This window comes from Aedes albopictus, chromosome 2 (assembly GCF_035046485.1).
Source record: "Aedes albopictus strain Foshan chromosome 2, AalbF5, whole genome shotgun sequence".
Lineage (NCBI taxonomy): Eukaryota > Metazoa > Arthropoda > Insecta > Diptera > Culicidae > Aedes > Aedes albopictus.
The window spans coordinates 233978524-233999097 of NC_085137.1; the positions used below are offsets into that span (position 1 = coordinate 233978524).

The 20574-nt window shown below is 39.2% G+C and overlaps 1 protein-coding gene across 1 annotated transcript in view; it reads right to left on the reverse strand.

Annotated features, from left to right (window-relative positions):
* Positions 1 to 9854, reverse strand: part of LOC109400990 (voltage-dependent calcium channel subunit alpha-2/delta-3-like) — a 42733-nt gene extending 32879 nt beyond the window's left edge. Inside the window, exons 1-3 of the mRNA XM_019673455.3 lie at positions 9349 to 9854; positions 1759 to 2047; positions 1163 to 1696 (exon numbers count right to left, since the gene is read on the reverse strand). Coding sequence (XP_019529000.3) covers positions 1163 to 1696; positions 1759 to 2047; positions 9349 to 9467 — 942 coding nt within the window. The 5' untranslated portion in view covers positions 9468 to 9854. The remainder of the gene's footprint in view (positions 1 to 1162; positions 1697 to 1758; positions 2048 to 9348) is intronic.
* Between the last annotated feature and the right edge of the window lie 10720 nt (positions 9855 to 20574).

Genomic DNA, 20574 nt, shown 5'->3' on the forward strand with positions numbered 1-20574 from the left:
AAATTTATCTATTTTTCATATGCATCCCATTACTTTTTCAATTTAATGCCGATTATTTTGTTACTTCCTTTCAAAAAATATTCATATTGAAGTCAATTAGAGGGAATTTAAATGAACTATAATTACTATCTCGAATTTTGAAACGATGATGAAGTTTTGGATAAGTTGGTGGTATATTAGAAAAATAATGAAATCGTAATAATTTTCTTTCGTGTAAAGAATTTTAAGTTTAGTCAAAAGTTTTTAATAGCTCATTATATAAGTCATAAATGATCGAAATTTCATTGCATTCGGTTCATTGAATCCGGAGATATAACAGCTCAAAGTTGGCGATCGTATAATTATACCTTTTTCTAGAACCTTTATAACTTCGTGTAGAATGCCTCGATCTTTTCCAAATTTTGACCACTGATATACAACTAGTTGATGAACTTACAGTAAAAATTTGAGAATATTTGATGCCCTTTTCGAAAAGTTACAGCGAGTTGAACATTTTTTGAAAAGTGAAAATTTTACCTATCCCAGTTATTTTGAGTATCCCCTGTAGGTCGAAGATCTTTTAGTAATGAATACATTCTGGACGATGCATGAATCTCATGTATTAGCATGGATATAGAATGGATATTATGGATATTGTCTAGTTTACCAATCCCGGTGCAAGGTTATCGGGAATGAAAACAGAGCTGTAAGAAACAGGGGGCAGCGGGTATCTGAGCCTCACGTTAAAGAGAGGTTCATGTGCCATTAACATCCAGAAGCACTCTTCATTTGGCTTAGAACGAATTGTAGCTTATCAATATCATGTCAGTAAGGATAACCGAAATAAAAAAAATGGATTTCTAACACTTACTGAGTATAAGTATTCAAATCAACACTTTGGAGCTTGAGCCCTTCAAGTTTGTAAATAGGGTATGTGTTCCATCAGTAATCTCACGCTCCCATATTCATCCTATTCGAAAACAAGTGATTACGGCACCGATTGGTTCCGTTCTTTTTGTTTTCATGGGTGCTCACTTCTAACAAAAAATACAAAAATAAGAAACAAAACAGACAGCGCTTCAATGCTTTGTTTTTCGTAGGATGAAAATGGGAGCCACATGCTTAATAAGGGAACCAATACCCTAAAAATCTGAAGTACACTACCATCCACTCTCAAACTCACCGAAAAGCAGTCGATCAACGGATCCACATCATTCGAATACTTATAGATGTTGATGAAGTCGTTATTGGAAAACGTATCCAATACACTTTTAACTGTTAATTGAGCGATGTAGTTACGATAACCGGTCATCGAACCGGAGTTGTCCAGCAGGATCACAATATCCTTTGAGCAGGTCGCCGTTTCAATGTACCACGAACGCTTCCGACAGTCGAAAGTGTCCACTTGATCGCGGTCCCACTCCAGCGCCGGATAATGCCTCAAAATACCCGTGTAGGAACCGAAGTACTGCCACGACAGTGCCGGATCCGAATTGTAGTTCTGCATGAACACGTCGTCCAACGCCTCGGACCACTGCAGAGCTTCCATCACCCACGGGTACCGATCGTAGACGTTCTGCGGCACGTGTACCGAACTGTACGAAGTATTCACCGAGATGTTGAAGAAGTGCGTATCCGGATTGAGGGACATATTCCGATACATCCAGATGTTCTCTTCCAACGTCGACGGTATATCAGGTGCGGGCCGACCATCAATCTGTAAAAAGGAAACAAGTCAATTAAAACCGACACTCGCCGAGACGCCAACCCAACACTCACATTCGAATACTTGCTCGCATAGTACGTGAAGTTGCTCGCGATGGTATCGTTGAACTCGAACTCCTCGGACAACTGCTCGGCCATGTTGATGATGCACTTGATGGCGTCCATCTTGCGGATCAACATCCGGCCGACGTTCTCGACGATCGATTTGATCAGGCTGGTGCCGTCTTTGTGCTCCACCCGGGCATTGTATGCCTTGTATTTCTGGGTGATTTCGCTAGCCTTTGTCATGGTTTGCGCTAGGTCCCACAGTTCTTCCCCAAAGTTGTCACCCCATTTTTCCATACTGCAAATAAAAAAAGGAAGCACAAAATGCGAATAAGTTATGTAAAGGCTTGACAGAAACTCCCTCGCGAAAAAATGAGGAAGCGATTTCGGCGATTTTCTGAGGAGTGAAAATAAAACTCGGAAATCACAACGCAAATGCTCAACACCACCGAGTGCGAGCTTGCCACGCAGCGAGGAGTTCGTCCAACACTCATAATTGCTTGTTGTGTTTCTCACGTCCACTCACACTCAAAAAGCACTCGGGAGTTCCACTCCCATACATTGAAAGACTCTCGAGGCGAAAATCGCACTCAAAAACCCGAAATAATCATCGACTCTTTTTTCGTTCCCCTCTTCCTCGCTCAGTCCTCTCAGTCCTTCCAGTCAGAAGCAAAACACCGTTCATTCAGAAATAAAAGTATACACGGAATTACTATTATTTATGCATTTTGTATCCGCATCTCTCTTACTATCTTTTTGTATTCATGCTATCTGCCGTTTAGCCTGGGTTGAAGAGAAGTGTTTCGTCAACCCAGGCGAAGCACCAGATAGCATGAAAACAGAAAGAGAGTGAGAGAGATGTGGATACAAAATGCATAAATAATAGTAATTCCGTGTATACTTTTATTTCTGAGTGTTCTAGAGCATGTTGAAAAACTCTTTTGATTTCGAGGAGGATTATCAAGCCTGGTTGTCCCCAATAGTACTCAGCGAAGTAAACTACCGAAATTCATCAAAATACCTTATGAAATTTAGCCATAAGAATACCTTATGAAAATTTATCATGTTTGTTAAATATGACCTACACACAAAGATTCTCATTTTACAGCTCAGTAATATTTTTACTGGGCACAGTATTTTTTCCATCTTTTTAATTAGTTCTCAACAGCAGATTTACCTCGGTACACTCGGTAATCAATATTTACCGTTCACCAGTAACGTCATTTACCGTTCATCTGTAATTTTTGGCAGTTCATTTGCAGGACTCGTTAACTTATTTATAGAGTATTCAGCAAAAAAGATAACCGACCGCACCGAGTTAAATCTGCTATTGAAAACTCCGTAAAAAGATGGGGAAAATACCGAGCTGATCTTAGTGTGTAATAACATAATATAAACTAATGAAAAGTGCAATAAGTTCGTAAAATGATGCAGACTGGAATCGATCCGTGAGCGTCGAGATCAGTGAGCTCTTGCCCAACCGTCAATATCGTGTTGCTAAATGTAAAAGCCAAGCTGTGAGTCGATTGTGCGTAATAAAGCGGCCTGAGTGAAATTCAGAGAGAGAGAGAGAGAGAGAGAGAGAGAGAGAGAGAGAGAGAGAGAGAGAGAGAGAGAGAGAACTCAGAAACCTGATTGACGTGGCAATCGGCGGCGGAGGTGTGAAAAACTGCACGCCGAACGGCGTATCCCTTTTTAGAAAGGCATCATTAAAACCAGAAAATTTTTGTATCAGCACATAGCTGGATGTCCACTTTTTTTTCTTTTTTTTTTCTTTTTTATGGCTTGACGTCCCCCACTGGGACTTGGCCTGCCTCGCTTCAACTTAGTGTTCTTTGAGCACTTCCACAGTTATTAATTGAAGGGCTTTCTTTGCCTGCCATTGCATGAATTTGTATATTGTGAGGCAAGTACAATGATACACTATGCCAAGGGAGTCAAGAAAATTTTCCCGACCGGAACGGGAATCGAACCCGCCGTCTCCGAATTGGCGATCTATAGCGTTAACCACTAGACTAACTGGAGACCCCATGTCCACTTGTTATAATCCAATCATTAGAAAGTAGTTAACTTTGTTCTTTTTTATTCAATAAGTTGAACTTTTGTGGCATGTCCCGTTTTGATATTCGCATCTAGCTCGCTAATTACCATACGTCAAGCAATCAGCTTCTGCCACGACGCGTCGTCTCCCAGTCAGGTGCAATGGAATTAATAAACCCCAAGACGTTACCAGGCAAGCCACCACTATTTAGAAATCTTTGCCTGCGCGTGAATAAAGCACCATAACTGCAAAGAAGATGTTCCGAGGTTTCACGTTCCGTATTACAGAAACGACAGATATCACTCTGAATCTGGCCAATATTTTTCAAGTGATGAATTATGAACTTTGTTCATAATTGTTTAAGAAGCCCCACGCCGATGCACGCCGAATGTCGGCGCACACATCTAGGCAGATCCTGGGGAGAGAAGATAGGGTGTGTCGTGTTCCCATACTTCTGCTTTCAGGCGTCAGGTTGAGTCCTCTACTTCAGGCCGCTGAGTCCTCAGGTGGGTGCCAAAGCCGGTAGCTTTCGTTCCATTTTCGCATCGCATTCGATCGATCAGCAACGCAATCCGTGAGTGACATCAACCGGTAAATTATTGTTTTCTTTATTAATTTCTTCATTAATTTCTTTACTAATCTAGCATTATAATACCAATGAATACACTAAAAATTGATTCATTTTATCCGGAAATTATGTATAATTATGAAAACAGTCCCTACAATCCCTACATTCGCTCTATCTCATTTACTCGCTTCCGGCTCAAATTTTGAACGAACAGCAACAATATTATTCCAGAGAGGTTTCAAAGGAATTATTTCCCCCAAATGAACGGCACTGAAACAGTTGCATGTCATGTTACTATACAAAGTAAAAGTTTCAGTATAGCCAGTGTGTACATACCGTCCGGCGCTAGAGTATCTCGAAGAGATATTTATGCTGTGATATGCTGATATGCCTGCACCATGGTTGATCCCGGGAGATTTTAATGCACACGGAACAGCCTAGGGGTCTTCCAAGGACGATAATCGTGCAACCCTGATATGACCTCTGCGACTGTTTCAATTTGCCTCTTTTGAACTCCGATGTTCGAATGCTCTATCATTGGATTGCACGTGGAACGTATTTCAGGATCCTCATGGTAGTGATCATCTGCCAATCAACATTACAGTTACCAATAGGAGGCAATCAATGAAGTACTAGATTGAAAGTAGTGAGCTGGATTTTTGTATGGTGAGATGTTCAATTCTCCATTTCTGCAATGAAATGGTTCAAACAGCGTGGGTATTATGATTTCTTGACTAATTTGATGCTGTTTGAGCAAAAGTTTGAGTAACTGTGTTGTTGAAGTTGCATGAAATAAATAATACAACAACAAAGTTACCCAAACTTTTGCTCAAACAGCATCAAATTAGCCAAGAAATCATATAACCCACGCTGTTTGCACCAATTCATTGCAAAAATGGAGAATTGAACATCTCACCATACAAAAATCCAGCTCACTACTTTCAATCTAGTACTTCACTGATTGCCTCCTATTATGCGTGTCTGGCTCGTCAGATCGATGCCGCGCATGACCTCACAAAGCATACTGACTGGGGTACAGGGTGCAGCAGGAAAAAATGCGAAAAGTTCAAGGCACGATTACACGCTAAATATGGGATACATATGACTATTTTTTCATGACAGTGTATCAGTCAATGTCTATATTCTAGCACTGCAAAATAAAAATAAACATATTTGATGTTTAACATGTGATAATGTAAGCCTAATAAGCGGGTATCAATAAACTGGGCACCCAATGGTCATTAAACAGAATGACTATTACAGTAATAAAATTAGGTTAAATTCGATGAACAACCAGACCACATTGATCCAGAGCCATGTAGTTTCACATACTAGATGAAATAAGTACATATATTTGATGATATTGTAGAGAAAATTAAAAAGTTTGTTTTATCAGATACGAAATTTAGCGACCTGTGTGCTTTTCTGCGGTTTGAAAATTTTGATTGCCTTCAGATTCAGGCACCGCCCTGAAAAGGTTAGTGACCAAAATGGGAAATTTTTTAATTAACTTGTCAGAAAAGTAACCTATTAGAGATCTTGTAACGTTGAAACATTATTGTTATTGTTTATTTTAACTTGAAATTTAGAAAGAGAGAAAACCCCCTTTGAGTGATTTCAACGAAATCTTTCTCAAAGAGGCACGAAAAAGTAACGTTGAAACATAGATTGGTTAACTTCAAATGGACGAAAATGAGGTTTGAAGTTGAAAAACACTTTCGCATTTTTTCCTGCCACATACTGTAAATATGTTGAGTTGGTCTCCGACGGCGAGCAGTCGGTAGATGTTCTTCCCCCGCAGGACGAATACCAATTCTTGTTCGGCGTAACAGCGTAGACCGGCTCCGGGAACTTCGATGCGGCGAAGACCCAATTACGCCCCCCCCCCCCCTGTGGTGGGATGAAGAATGTACCGGAGCCTATCGCGAAAAATCCGCCGCGTTCAAAACATACCGGAAGCGCGGTACAGTATGACCCATAAAAAAATGCGACAGTTTTCAAAGTCATCGTTCTCCTACTTCGAACTGATTAACCTTGCATGTATCTCTTGGATAATATAGTAGAGCCACTAATCTGATAATGGCAAAGGAACATAGACTGATTTCATGCACATACCTTTGGAAATATAACGTTGAACATATGGATGTCGAAATCGTCCACGCGCCAGAGACCATTTTTTAAGGATATAATTTTCTTTCAATTGCTTTCAATCACATTCAATCAAATTTTATTTTCAAAATAGTACGTTTATGGCTGGATAAGGTCTTTAGGAGTTCTTTGGTTTGTCGGACAAGAACGATAAAAATAGAAACTTATAAATTGAGAGACATTTTTTGAAAATTGAATTATTTTACAAATGATAATTTTTAGAAAATATTACTTTAAAGCATGAAATTGTTTTAAGTACTTAGTATTTGTACTTATCATAAAGGTAGGTTTATATGCCTTCATGGACAAAAAAATGTTTTTAAAAATGTTCAAACAGTGATAAGTTTTTTATTAATTTATCTTATACTAGCTGTCCCCGGCAAACTTTGTCTTGCCTACTGCGATTTTTGACGTTTCAAGTTCCTAGCCAAGCCCAAGTCCCCGTTCAAAATATATGAAACCCCGATTTTCAAAAACTCGCAATTTTCCCATGCTTTATGCCTCATAAACCTTCCTTGGTTGAAAACTAACGGAACAAAACTTAGACGACCCAAATCGGACCATCCGTTCGCAAGTTATGCGCGGTCCCACGTATGCCACTGCATTTTTATATATATAGATACGGTTTTTAATATGTAGCATATTTTTTAGTTTTTGTTTTCAAAACATTTGAAACTATTTTTAACATATTTTTCAAACATGGGCGTATTAAAGAGTACATATATCCTCATGGTTTCCATGTGTTTAAAAGTTTTTATCTAAGTTCATTTTGCTCTGAAAATAAAGGAAAACTTGATTTTATTTAAAAATTGTTAACAATTATAAGGTATCTCATATACGTAACCAATGCAAATTTTGACAAAACTTTTGGAGATCCTGTATGACAATGACCTCCTTATTGTATCCTAATCCCAAAAAGTTTAATTCATTAGGATTATTTCATTAAAAATTATCAAATACCGCAAAAAAATGGAATGTCGCATTTTTTTATGGGTCATACTGTAGACGGCAGAACTACAAACGGTATTTCTCTCATCACAACAAATTCACGATTCTCGTGAAGGCGAAGAAACGTAGTTATTGAAGGAATTTCTTCAACAGCTTATCGCGGAAGACGTCAATGCGGACTCTCATTGTATAGGGAGATGTAAATTCAAAAGTCAACGTTTTAGACTTCTGTAGCATGAGCTACAGGATAACTTTCAAAAATTATTTTAGAGTGCAGGAGCTAACAAACATTAGAATCATCAAATGCAAATAAAAAAATGAAAAAAGACGTTATTCATAACCATATGCTGTATTTGATCAGTATTATATGACCTTTCAATAAAAACATTTACTTTGAAAATCTGAAATAAGGGTCTTGTACCATTTGGGTAGGTACAAGGTGCACCTATTTTGGGCACTTGCCGCTATAACTAAGTCAATTTCAAACGGATTGATTTGAATTTTTGTATAGAGTTGAGCACGTACACGTACAAAATCTCAAATCAATCGGTTTGAAATTGACTTAGTTGTAACGGCAAGTGCCCAAAATAGGTACACCTGCACAAATGGTACAAGACCCTAATTCAAGTTATATGGTGTATTCGAACGTTTTGAACACCGTGTATACTAATAAAAATTACAGAATCAATAGACATCGTAATCGCCTTGTTTTCGAATAGGATGAATTTGGGGACCAATACTATAGTTTCTCAATCAAATGACCATCATCAATTAACCCTCTAATACCCAAATTTTTGATTTTGATCTAAATATCATTTTTCGTCATCTAAAATCGATTTAAACATGTTTTGGAAGATGATTCTTTTCAATTCTCGATTTCGTGAATTTCAGTTTTTGATTTTTCTAATTTTTATTTTTGAACATCCCCACACTTTTATATTTTTCCTGGAAGCTAATTTGGGGAACGGATTTTTTGAGATGAAAACATTTTGAGATTTTATGATTATTGTTGAATAATTATTATTTTAAATTTTTTTCACAGAAAATTTTATTTTCCGTGTAATTTTAAGGAAAATAATTTTAGAGTGTATTCGATTTCCTTAAAGTATTAAAAAAGGATAGAATGATGTGGGAAAAATTTAAAATATGTTAATTGTAGCGATTCAATACAAAATAAGCAATGACTTCTAAAAGGTGACTGAAACATCAATTTTTCAATGATTTTGAAAAAATGTAAATACGCTTTAAGATACACCAAAAACCATTTTGAGATATACAGAACAGTCCAAAATATCAGCCAAAAATATAAAAAAAAAGATTTTCCACGAAACAAAAATTACAAAAATGCTCAAACTATACCCCGTCTAAAGGCGGGATTGGGTATTAGAGGGTTAAATTCAAAAGATCAGGAAAATACATTGTACAAAGATGTAAACAAATCAATTTCGCGTGGTCTTGAATTAAATGTTTGCAAACAGAGGAGATGTGTATACAAACATTCACTTTCACGGTCAGGCATGCGCATTTACCCCAAAATCATCTGTTTTCTGTTATGATTACCTACAAAACAGCGTGCCGAGAAAACATGTTTATCAACAAAAACACGCGAGCGTTCAAAACAACGCCGGAATTCGTCTCATCGTCTCACGATGCCGGCACGCGCAACATGTGTTTTTGGTGAGAAGTGGGAAAAATCACTCAGAAGTGAGCGGAGGACATCTCACGCATCTGAAAATAACTTTTCCTTTCGTTAAGTTTTCGTTTTCATTTTGATGGCACTTTTCCCCTGGTGACAGCTGTCAAAATGGTTACGAATTTGGACTTTTATCTAGGAAACATACTAAATATTCAAATTTTGCTAATTGGATGCCTAAAATTTACTTCTCTTACTTACATTTCAGTCTGTACAGTTGCATCAGCACTTTGGTCCGGCAATTTCATCCATAAAAGGAATATAGCGATGCTCAGCATGAGCCCACGTTTAGGACTCATTTTTCCCACTTTAGCACTCATTTCCACCCCTAAATTGCACTCTATCACTAATAATATTATCTAACACACATATTTCCACCAGTAAACCTACGATTCCCACGTGGGAAATGACCGCAACGTTTCGATTTTCCACTTGCTACCAGAACCGCTCTGCCACCATTGCATGAAATGGATCCGTCCTGGGATGATGAAGAGAGAAGATGAAAATTTTCCCGAGCGATGGTGAAATGAACTACGCCTTCCGTACGCGACCGCGGTCCGTTCGAGACTGAGCACGGTGAGGAAAGCTATTTTGGGGCACCGATTGGGTGAGAATTTTCCGCCGCGTCGCGTCCGATGTGGGGTTGTTGTGGTTCAGTTTTCCACCGCGACGACTTCTTGCTTCGTCCAATGTGCGTTTTTGACGAAGGGTGAACGAAAAGTTTTCCTTGCCGTCGGGAAAAATAAAATGGGACCGTTTTATGGAGCAGCCTTGTGGATTGTTAGATTGTTGCATTAGATTGTTACATTTGTGAAACGTTAAAAATTTGTAATTTTCAAAGTGTACATGATAGAATGTACCCCTAGTAAGCTGTATCGCAAGCAGATGGAGGTGATCATTGCGATAACAAACGTGAGAGTATTTTCAGTTATCAAACAAATCTTAATATTGCGGAGATTCCACCTGTTTAGACTCCTGCGCGCAAATTAGTTGCGTGGATTTTTCTTGCGTGGGCCCACAGATATAAAAACAGACCATGTCCTGGTGAATATTTTACCCTGCGTTGTTAAGTATACGTTTGGTGATGGTTTTGCATTGTGAACAAACATTTATAACGTACCTACGCTGAAAATGAGCCTAATCATTTTTCGCGTCGGAATCTTTAAATCTTCGCAACGGGCAATAAAGATCACGACACATGAATTTCTTTGCATTGGTCGACCAAAACTCATAAAAATTGTCGAAAAAAGTACATCCCTGCATGTCTGCAAGCTGAATTATTATTATGTTGTGGAATAATAGCATTAATAAATGCTTACATATAGTTCCTGTAGTTTAGGGATAATTGACCCATGATACGCACTATGTAAAATCAATTCACCCCATATCACCCTAAAAATTTATAAAACTCATGTCAAAATAAACTTCATATGTTAAAAACATCACAACAAACCAAACATTAATCTACACAGATTACTCAAACTATATAAAATAGATGAAGTGTATTCATTGAAAGGCATACTTATTTTATCATTTTTGCATGTAGTTTTTATTAGAAACTGTAATCACTGTATGGTGGATCTATTTTTGTGCCGGTCACTGTACATAAATAAAGGGGTTATATATGTTGACGTGCGTAAAAATAAGGAAAAGTTAAACTTTTTGTAAAAGTAGGGTATGTGTTCAATCAATAAGCTTAAATTGCGTGCGCTTCAAATTAGCCAATCTTTCCAAATGTGGAAAATCATCGTTTTCCACGCTTTTCATTCGAATATTCTTTGCATTCTTGGGCTTGTCCGGCTTAGTTTTACGTCTAGTTTGCTTGCATCGAATGGAACTTTACTTATATAATGAAATAGCCTCCTCTCCTCTTCTTGGCGTAACGTCCTCACTGGGACAAAGCCTGCTTCTCAGCTTAGTGTTCTATGAGCACTTCCACAGTTATTAACTGAGAGCTTGTAACCTTCACATCATCATACCGACCTTAGTTCGCGAGAGCTTGATTGTTGCTCCTAACGTCTACCGTTCAAAATAAAAGTATAGGTCATCTTACCATGTGAAAACCACTACACTACAACACACCACAACAGAACATTTCAATTCTCTGAGTATATCAAATGGCTAATACCAATCTAGTCATTTAGCGCAGATATCTACCGACCACACAGTGTATTGAGAGGCATATATCTTCTACGAAGTTTAGGCTTGAGAGCGCAGAGGATACGGAAGAGGCTATCTATCTGGATGTGGAAAAGGGGAAGGATGACATCAACAATGTCTCCATAATATGGTTTTGTAAACCCTAACCACACGATACGCTCTCAGCCTAGCATCTCACCATCTCTTCTCTATCTATTACTCGTTATCGCCAGCCATGTACGAATTGAAGATACAGCCACTCAAGTCTACCTGCGGCTACATATTGGGACGGCACTGAAGCTGAGATCAGAAGTCGGTTAATTTCCAAGCAGGCAAGTCTAGCTAGCGTATCGTTCGTTTTAATAGCCTGACCGAGAATTAACAGCCAGATATTCGAGATAATAGAAGCTCAAGTGATAGAAGTTGGTGAATACGGTGGATTTTGATATGTGATAAAATGCCTATTGGGTAATGTGCAGTGATTGCAGATATTGAGTGGATAATTAGTGTTGCGAAAATAAGATGTATCCCTTCCACAGCATACATCCACAATGGAGATAACGTTCGCGAACATGAATAGCATGATGGAGTAGTTCGCTGTGTGTTGCTAGAGATCGGTAAGGGATTGAGACGAAGTTTAAAGCCATTCCCAAATTTGTGCGTTTGAAGTGCGTTCCTTGTCTTTAACGCCCCCGATCCTTTCTTGCTCATTTTGTTCAGGCCTTTCGCTTCGACCCAAATTCAATGGCTCCATGAGTCATCATGGTGTGGTTCAGTGCCTTGGTGTACCACCAGGCCTGGAAGTGTTTTCTGCTGCGGAGTTACTGGCATGGAGCCGGTGTGTCCTTCTGTCCGGACGGAGTCCTGCTTTCCTGTCGCCGTGGGATACACTAGGACACTGACACCACACAACACTAGGCTTAAGTCCTAACGTAGTTTGTAAGTCAGCAAAATAGACGTAAGTACAGAAACATTTAATAAACCCATTTACTCATTTCTTGCATGTAAATTTATGCTTTTATATTGGTGCGGAATTGACTCGGATAGATTGTTTCATGATGGTTCCCCATTCGAACCTTGGTCTTAGAGGGAAAGGTAAATGAGTCAAGGTCACTACTTCCTCTTCGTACCATCTTTGTCTCCGTCTCATGCGACCTTTCTTTAGAGAGGTGACAAGCTTCCTCTGCCAATGACCATTTTGCATGTGTATATCGTGTGGCAGGCACGAAGATACTCTATGCCCAAGGAAGTCAAGGAAATTTCCTTTACGAAAAGATCCTGGACCGACCGGGAATCGAACCCGTCACCCTCAGCATGGTCATGCTGAATACCCGTGCGTTTACCGCCTCGGCTATATGAAATAGCGTGAGGGCTTTTTTTCCCCGGGGGTGCGTATTACCCCAGGTTACCCTAAATAGCTGTTTACTCTCGGTAGATCAATTGTATTATAATCTTAATCTGGCCTTTGATTACTTAGCGAAACGTGTTTTTACAAACTGGAATCAATTTTGTAAACTGGGACAGAAATCGATAAACGCCTAAAAGTATGCAATTGTCGTCTAATAACTCGTTTACTACACTGAAATTGTTGTAGTTTGTACTGTTGTAGTTTGTACCGAAACCATGGTAAAATTGAGAACTGCACCAACAGTTTTCAACCGAATGCAAAATTCTGTTAATTGTACTGAAACCTTTTCTATATTGCTAAGCGCGCGGTACCGTTGACTGAAAACATTATTGATGCTACTAAGGACTGTATCGGAAATTAACTATAAACGTTCACAATTGCCTGAAAAATAATATGTTCGAAATAAACAGAACTTTATTTTTGGAGATACTATATAAAGAATGGCAGTTCAGATTTTCCAAAAATAGTCATTTAACTTGGACTTTTATCTCAAAGATTGCACATATGTTTTTAAAATTTTGGACACCTCCTAAAAATTTAAAATTGCGAAAACTGTGGGAAAATATTAAATTTTTTCACTTATTTTTGCGCAAATATATTCTTTTCCAGAATGCTCTTGATATAGAAAAATTATTTTTATCAAGAAAAATTTCCTCCGCAGTTTAGGGCAATTCTTAAAAATGGAAAAAGGCCATTTTTCGAGGAACTCTTTTTTTATGCGTCTTCAAAGAACGATTACGCAAATAAATAATACATAAAGTTGAAAATTTGCATTTTTTTTTCGATTGGGTATGTATTTAAATCTATTGAAGAGGTAGTTTTGCCAGAGAACGGAATTTTATAACCTCTAAAGATATTTAAAACAGAGCGTCAAAGTTCGACCAAAAAGTAAAAAGTGTTTATTTGGGATACACCATATTCTTAAGGTTGAAGGTTTTTCTATCCAAAATAAGAACTTTAAAAGTCGGTTTTGAGTGATATGTTATGTGTACATAACTGCTAGTAATAATCATTATTTTCCAGATTTTCCCCCGTTCAAATTTTTTTCGCTAGGGATGTTTGAAACGTTAAAAAAATTAAAATTAAAATGCTGTTTGAACAGATTGTTATTTTGTGTGGTATACTCATAGAGCCATATTTTCAATAATACTAAACATTTTCCAAATTTCTTTAAGCTGTTCTAAACTTAACTATATTGTGAAGATTTCATAGAAAAACCGGAATGAAAAGACCAACTGTGCGTCGAGATAGAGCATTTTGAATGTTTATAGTTAATTTCCGATACAGTCCTTATTTTGACCATGTTTATCCAAGACGCGCATCAAGTCAAGTCGACATGGTTGAAATTACAATGCAAAAATAGTAGCATCAATATCGACAATGTTTCAGTACAATTAACATAATTTTGCATTCAGTTGGAAATCGTTGGTGCAGTACTTAATATTACCATGGATTCGGTAGGAACTACAATAAAAAAAATTTGAGTTTAAAAAAAAAATTCTGGTCCTCACAAGTTCCTACCTCATGCTTCCACGGGTCAAACGATGACAAAGACCGTCAGCTAAGAGTTGTGTGCTTAGCTGGTAGTGCAGCCTGGGCACTGTTGTCCTTCTGACTTCAGTTAGATTGAGGAGGTACATTACATCTGTTCACCAAGGAGGTGTGGGTCAAACAGTGTCTGTTCTGGTATCCAGTGGCTGAGTAAGAAACGCTGCACCACGCCCAGCTAGATCCAAGGTGGTAGCCCCATCAGCGTGGTCGTCCCAGTGTTGGTTGGAACGTTAAACAGAACTGGCACGATGGCCCTCCGGCGAGACAGGAGTGTTGGCGTAGGCCCAATAAGCCACCCGTAAAAATCCCCATTGCGAATAACATAGGAGAAAATACGACTCGATACAATCGGCAAAGACCCACGCGACGAAATAAGGACTACGATTGGAAACTTAGAACATGGAATTGCAAGTCACTAGGTTTCGCAGGATGTGACAGGATAATCTACGACGAACTACATTCCCGCAACTTCGACATCGTGGCGTTGCAGGAACTTTGTTGGACTGAACAGAAAGTGTGGGAAAGCGGGCATCGAGTGGCTTCCTTCTACCAAAGCTGTGGCACCACCAATGAACTGGGATCAGGATTTATAGTGTTGGGCAAGATGCGACAACGTGTGATCGGGAATGTTCGTGAAAGTGAATCAAAATGTTGAACAGTTTCTGAAAATGTTATTATAAATCTATCTTAAGTTATTTTCACTCAACGTAAACGTATGATGTAGATGCGTATACAGTACTGGCCAAAATTATAGGCAGTGATGATGATACGATGCATAGTTCGATATACCTTTCTTCGGGTTAGCTTAACTCAAATGCCATTATTCAAATATAAGTGTTAATTGATCACGAAATAAAATTGCATTGTTTCAAACATCAAGCAAAACTTAACGAAGGAGAAAGAATTCAAATCTTGAATTTGGTCGAAAATTGTCTGGCCAAAATTATAGGCACTTTATCGACCTTCCTAAGAAAGTTTGATGTTCTATCTCAGACATTAGTAATAACATCACCTGGATCCTTCAATATTCTGTTTAGAAGAGGTGTTAGTATTGTTTAGAATCGAGATCATTGGTTTGTAAGTTTGATTTTGGGTGTATCTTATCAAATGTCAATGATAGCTATCTCGAGATACTTGTCATTTCTAATTTGCAGTTAATAATAAATGTCCTCCATACGTTTCCAAAAGGTTTTAAGTGTAGGTTAGTGCGCAAGCCGTTCAGAATATGAACTCCCAGGTATTGTAATGGGTAAGTTTTGTTGTATGGCATTGAAATTGATTAATTTTGAATTGTGAAATTAAGCGTTGGCTTGTTCAAAATACCTGTAACCATCATTACGACGAAAGTTCTTATTGAGATATTTCTCGTGGACATTGGAAATGTTTCTGATATACCTAATGGAATTCAATCTATCTTTCTATGAAACCGGCAGTCCAGTTTCTATTGAAGAAATGCAGTCTCACACACTGTTAGTATCCAGTCCCACTTTCCGTTATTAGTTATATACAGCTACTCAAAAAAGCGGTTTTCAGTCTAAGACAACAAGTAAATTAAGAACGCCTCGAAGGGTGCCAAAAACATGCCCATTGGAGCCAAATACAACGGTACCATGCTGTATTCAGTGATTTTATCCTTTTTGAAGAAATTTACTGGAATATGGGGTGTCTGTAAGGTGGAGAGTAGAATAACGCAATATGCTATTCAGCATCCAAACACGACTGCAAGGGGCTGGGGTAGTAACAGTCTGTGAGGATGATTTTTTTTAAAGATATTGATCCCCTGATATCATCTGGGGGTATGCTGAATGCCAAACAATATATCAAAACTATATCTGTTTTCTAGGATAAACACTTTGATGAGAACTTCAGTTATAATGATGATAACTGGTATTTCCATGAAGAGAATGCTTCATATCACAAGGTGAAATATCAATTGATTGGTTTCAAAGTCATGGAATTTCTGTCCTAGCTTGATCGTCAACTAGCCTAGACAACAATCGTATTGAGAACACTTGAAGTATATTGATCAGCAGTTGTAAAACTATCAAACTAAAAATCGCCAGGTATTCGTTGTAGCTTTCATGGATATTTGTTCAAAATTCACCAAACGCCAATGGCATAAACTTATGATCCCGATTCCAAACCGTGCTAAAAGAATATTTAAGGCTCGTGAAAGTATTATAACCTCGATGATAAAAAGTTTCTGAGATAGGACATCATACCTTCTTTAGTAGGTCAACATAGTGCCTATAATTTTGGCCAGACAGTTTTTGACCAATTTCAATAATTTAATTAGTATTTCTATATTGATAATCGTTTGGAGTAAAAAACGTTGTATTGTTAATATGTAGTCAATAGCCAATAATACTAAAATAATTGCATTTGAATAAAGCTATCTCAAAGGGAGATTTATCAACCTAAACATAGTATCATGAGCATTGCCTATAATTTTGGCCAGTACTGTACATGTGTGTCACGATACCTATTGCTCCAATAAGGTTACAAAATTATACACATTTGACTTCAAAAATATTGATTGCAAATTTTGTACCGCTGATGACACGAAAACTGCACAATTCTTAAGACTAATTTTAAGAAATTGCTCTTACGAAATAAGCTTTGTTGGCAAATCATACACAAATATCAAAGTCACACCACAGTTACAAGAACTGGAAGGATGTCCTTAACAGTTCAACATTGCTTAAAATCACATTTTCATTCTTAATTCATTTTTAAAAAATATTTTTTTTTTATCACACTATCATTATGCATCTAAGATTCTATTGTTGAACACTGGCATAACCTACGATGTTAGCATGACTATCAGATTTTTTTCCACTTTACCTAATCGTGTAAGAGCGTTCCAGAGGTGTTCCAGAGGGATTCAGAGTGTTAAGGTGGTCCCCCCAGGAGTATTTCAGGGCGTTCCAGAGGGGTTTAGGAGCGATCCACGAGTTTGAAAGGGATTTCAGAGTCGTTGCAGGGGTGTTCTAGGAGGTTGAGTGGATACCGTGGGTATCCAGGAGTGTTTCAGGGGCTTTCACAAGCGTTCTTTTCTCCAATCTTTTTCGTTTCTAGTCAAATTTTTTCAGTCATTTTTTATATCTAGTCATGTTTAAAGCGATTTCAGTCCACTAGAGCTCTTTTCAAATAACAAGCGATTCCCTGTCATTTGAATAAATTGCTACTCAAATGACTTACTGGCCACAAAACACGAAATATCCGGAAAAAAAATCCGCCAGAGTGAAACATTATCGGATGTCGGGTCAAAGTCGGGTCAAATTTTATCAAATGTTGGACCACTGTTGGACACACATCGGATATATGTAGGGTCTATATTGCGTTTAGTAGCCTAAATAAAAACAGGTCAATGATAGGTTGATGTCGGGTTATACGTCATCAATTACGAAGAAGGCTCGAACCGTTCAACAATTAGCGAGAATCGTGCAACGTCAACATCGTCAACGTCGTTGACGAAGCTGAAAATACAGTAAACATTTTATCTCATCTCGACGTGTACTGTGTAAAGTACGAATATGTGTGAGCGACTCTACGTAATTAGTCGGACATCGTCCCATCGATGGGCTGCATCGAGCCCGAAACCGGTCGGCTAAAAAGGTAAATTAAAAACCCTTTAAATCGTTTGTGAGAGCAATACGTGTTGTGTCCGTTCTCGTATCGTGTCCCGTGGGTGTAATTTAAGGGAATTTAAATTCAATGGGAAGTATAAGGAATGAGTGGATCTATACGTTCACTGGATATTTTTCAACTAAAGTGGAATTATGCACGGAAAAATAAACGAAAACAAAAATGTCAGTACTAACCGTTCAACAATTGGCGAATTACCCTACTTAGTCGCTGTATGCATGCGCTCAAAACTTTCAACAGTTATCACCACGCGTCGAAATCGAATGTCGCCGCTCAACATCGAGCAACTGCGTAACGTAGAAGTGGCTCCCCAAGCAACACACATGTTATAATGAAGTTACGACAGCGCAAATTTTGGTTGTATAGAAGTTTATTTTACGTAAATCTAACATTGTGTTGAAATAACGTAAAATAAACTTCTATACAACCAAAACTTGCGCTGTCGTAACTTTTATATAACATGTGTGTTACTTGGGTCAAGACTACGTGTAGCAGTTAGCAGTGGCCGTACCAACGGAAGAGCAGCTTGGCGCAGCTATACTTGAAGATGGTTGGAGCACTAGGCTTCGCGACTCCGAATCACAGAAACGACTGGTACGACGGCGAATGTGAACAGTTGAAAAACGAGAAGAATTCAACATGGGAGAGAATACTGCAATACCGTACGAGAGCGAACGAGGCACGTTACAGACAGGCGCAGAACAGGCAGAACTCAGTCTTCCGGATGAAGAAGCGCCAGCAGGAAGAACGAGATCGCGAAGCGATGGAAGAGCTGTACCGCAATAAGGACACACGAAAATTCTACGAGAAGTTGAACCGCTCGCGCAGAGGCTTCGTGCCACAAGCCGACATGTGCCGAGATAATCACGGGATTATTCTCACGAGCGAGCGTGAGGTGGTCGACAGGTGGCAGCAGGTGGAGGCAGCATTACGATAAACACCTCTATGGCGACGTTGCAAGTACCGAAGGGGGCGTGGTAACAGATCTGGGAGCACGTGCGCAGAACGATCCAGCCCTCAACCTCCAAGAGATTGAGGAGGAGGTTGGCCAGTTGAAAAACAAGAAAGCTGCTAGAGCGGATCAACTACCAACCGAACTTCTAAAATACGATGGAGAAGCACTGGTGAGAGCACTACACTGGGTCATTACCAAGATTTGGGAGGAAGAAGTATTACCGGAGGAATGGATGGAAGGTATCGTGTGTCCCATCTACAAAAAGGGCGGCAAGTTGGATTGCGGGAACTATCGCGCGATCACACTACTGAGCGCTGCCTACAAGATACTCTCTCAAACTTTATGCCACCGTCTATCACCGATTGCAACAGAGTTCGCGGGGTAATATCAGGCTGGATTTATGGGTGAACGCGCTACAACGGACCAGAAGTTCGCCATCCGCCAGGTTTTTGCAGAAATGCCGCGAATACAACGTGCCCACACATCACCTGTTCATCGATTTTAAATCGGCGTATGTTACAATCGAACAAGACCAGCTATGGCAGATTATGCACGAATACGGATTCCCGGATAAACTGATACGGTTGATCAAGGCGACGATGGATCGAGTGATGTGCGTAGTTCGAGTATCAACGACACTCTTAAGTCCCTTCGAATCTCGCAGAGAGTTACGGCAAGGTGATGGTCGTTCGGGGCTGTCCATAAACTACGTAGACTTTTTTCGGTCATTTCCAACCCCCCCCCCTCCCCCCTCGTAGACTTTTGTTCATACAAATTTTTCAAAATTTGTATAGAGCGTAGACTTTGGCCCCCCGTCCCCCCTTAGAGTATACGTAGTTTATGGACAGGCCCTTCGTGCTTGCTGTACAACAATGTTTAGAGGGTGTAATAAGTAGAGCGAGGATAAACACGAGGGGAACGATTTTCACGAAGTCCGTTCAGCTACTTGGTTTCGCTGATGATATTTATATTATAACTCGCAAATTTGAGACGATGGTGGAAACGTATATCCGACTAAAGAGTGAAGAAAAACGAATCGGATAAGTCATTAATGTGTCGAAGACAAAGTACATGATGGTAAAGGGCTCCAGGGAGGAATCACCGCGCCCGCCACCCCGAATTTATATCGACGGCGATGAAATCGAGGCGGTTGAAGAATTCGTGTACTTGCGCTCACTGGTGACCGCCGACAACAGCACTAGCAGAGAAATTCAGAGACGCATTGTGGCAGGAAATCGAGAACTCTGCGATCGAACAGGGCTCATATAGCCGAGGCGGTATTTTTTTTTTTATCTAGTTCATTTATTTGGGACTCAATCGCGTATAACGCTTTACGGAGCCGAAGATCTTTCTTTGTACTTAATAGTATACACTATACATAGTAATAACTTTTTAATGATATCTGTTAGTAATGGGTGGAAGCCAGGGTACTCGTGGCAGCTCGAGGTTAGAAGGTCACATTTTGAGGGATGGACAGGGTAAGGATTGGGCCAAAGGTTTCACTGCTGCTCATCCGGGGGTAAATCGCATCTTGCTAGCGAATTCGGTGCCTTGTGGTGTTGGTACCAACTTGTTGTGGGACTTGGTCTTCCGGATGGCCAGGAGTAGCTTGGTAACACAAAGAGGACAAAACAGAGAAAAAAAAACTGGAGAAGAAAACACAAGCGAATTAAACTTTTATACCAGCAGAGCGAAGAAAGTCGAAAATACATCCCATATATGTGAC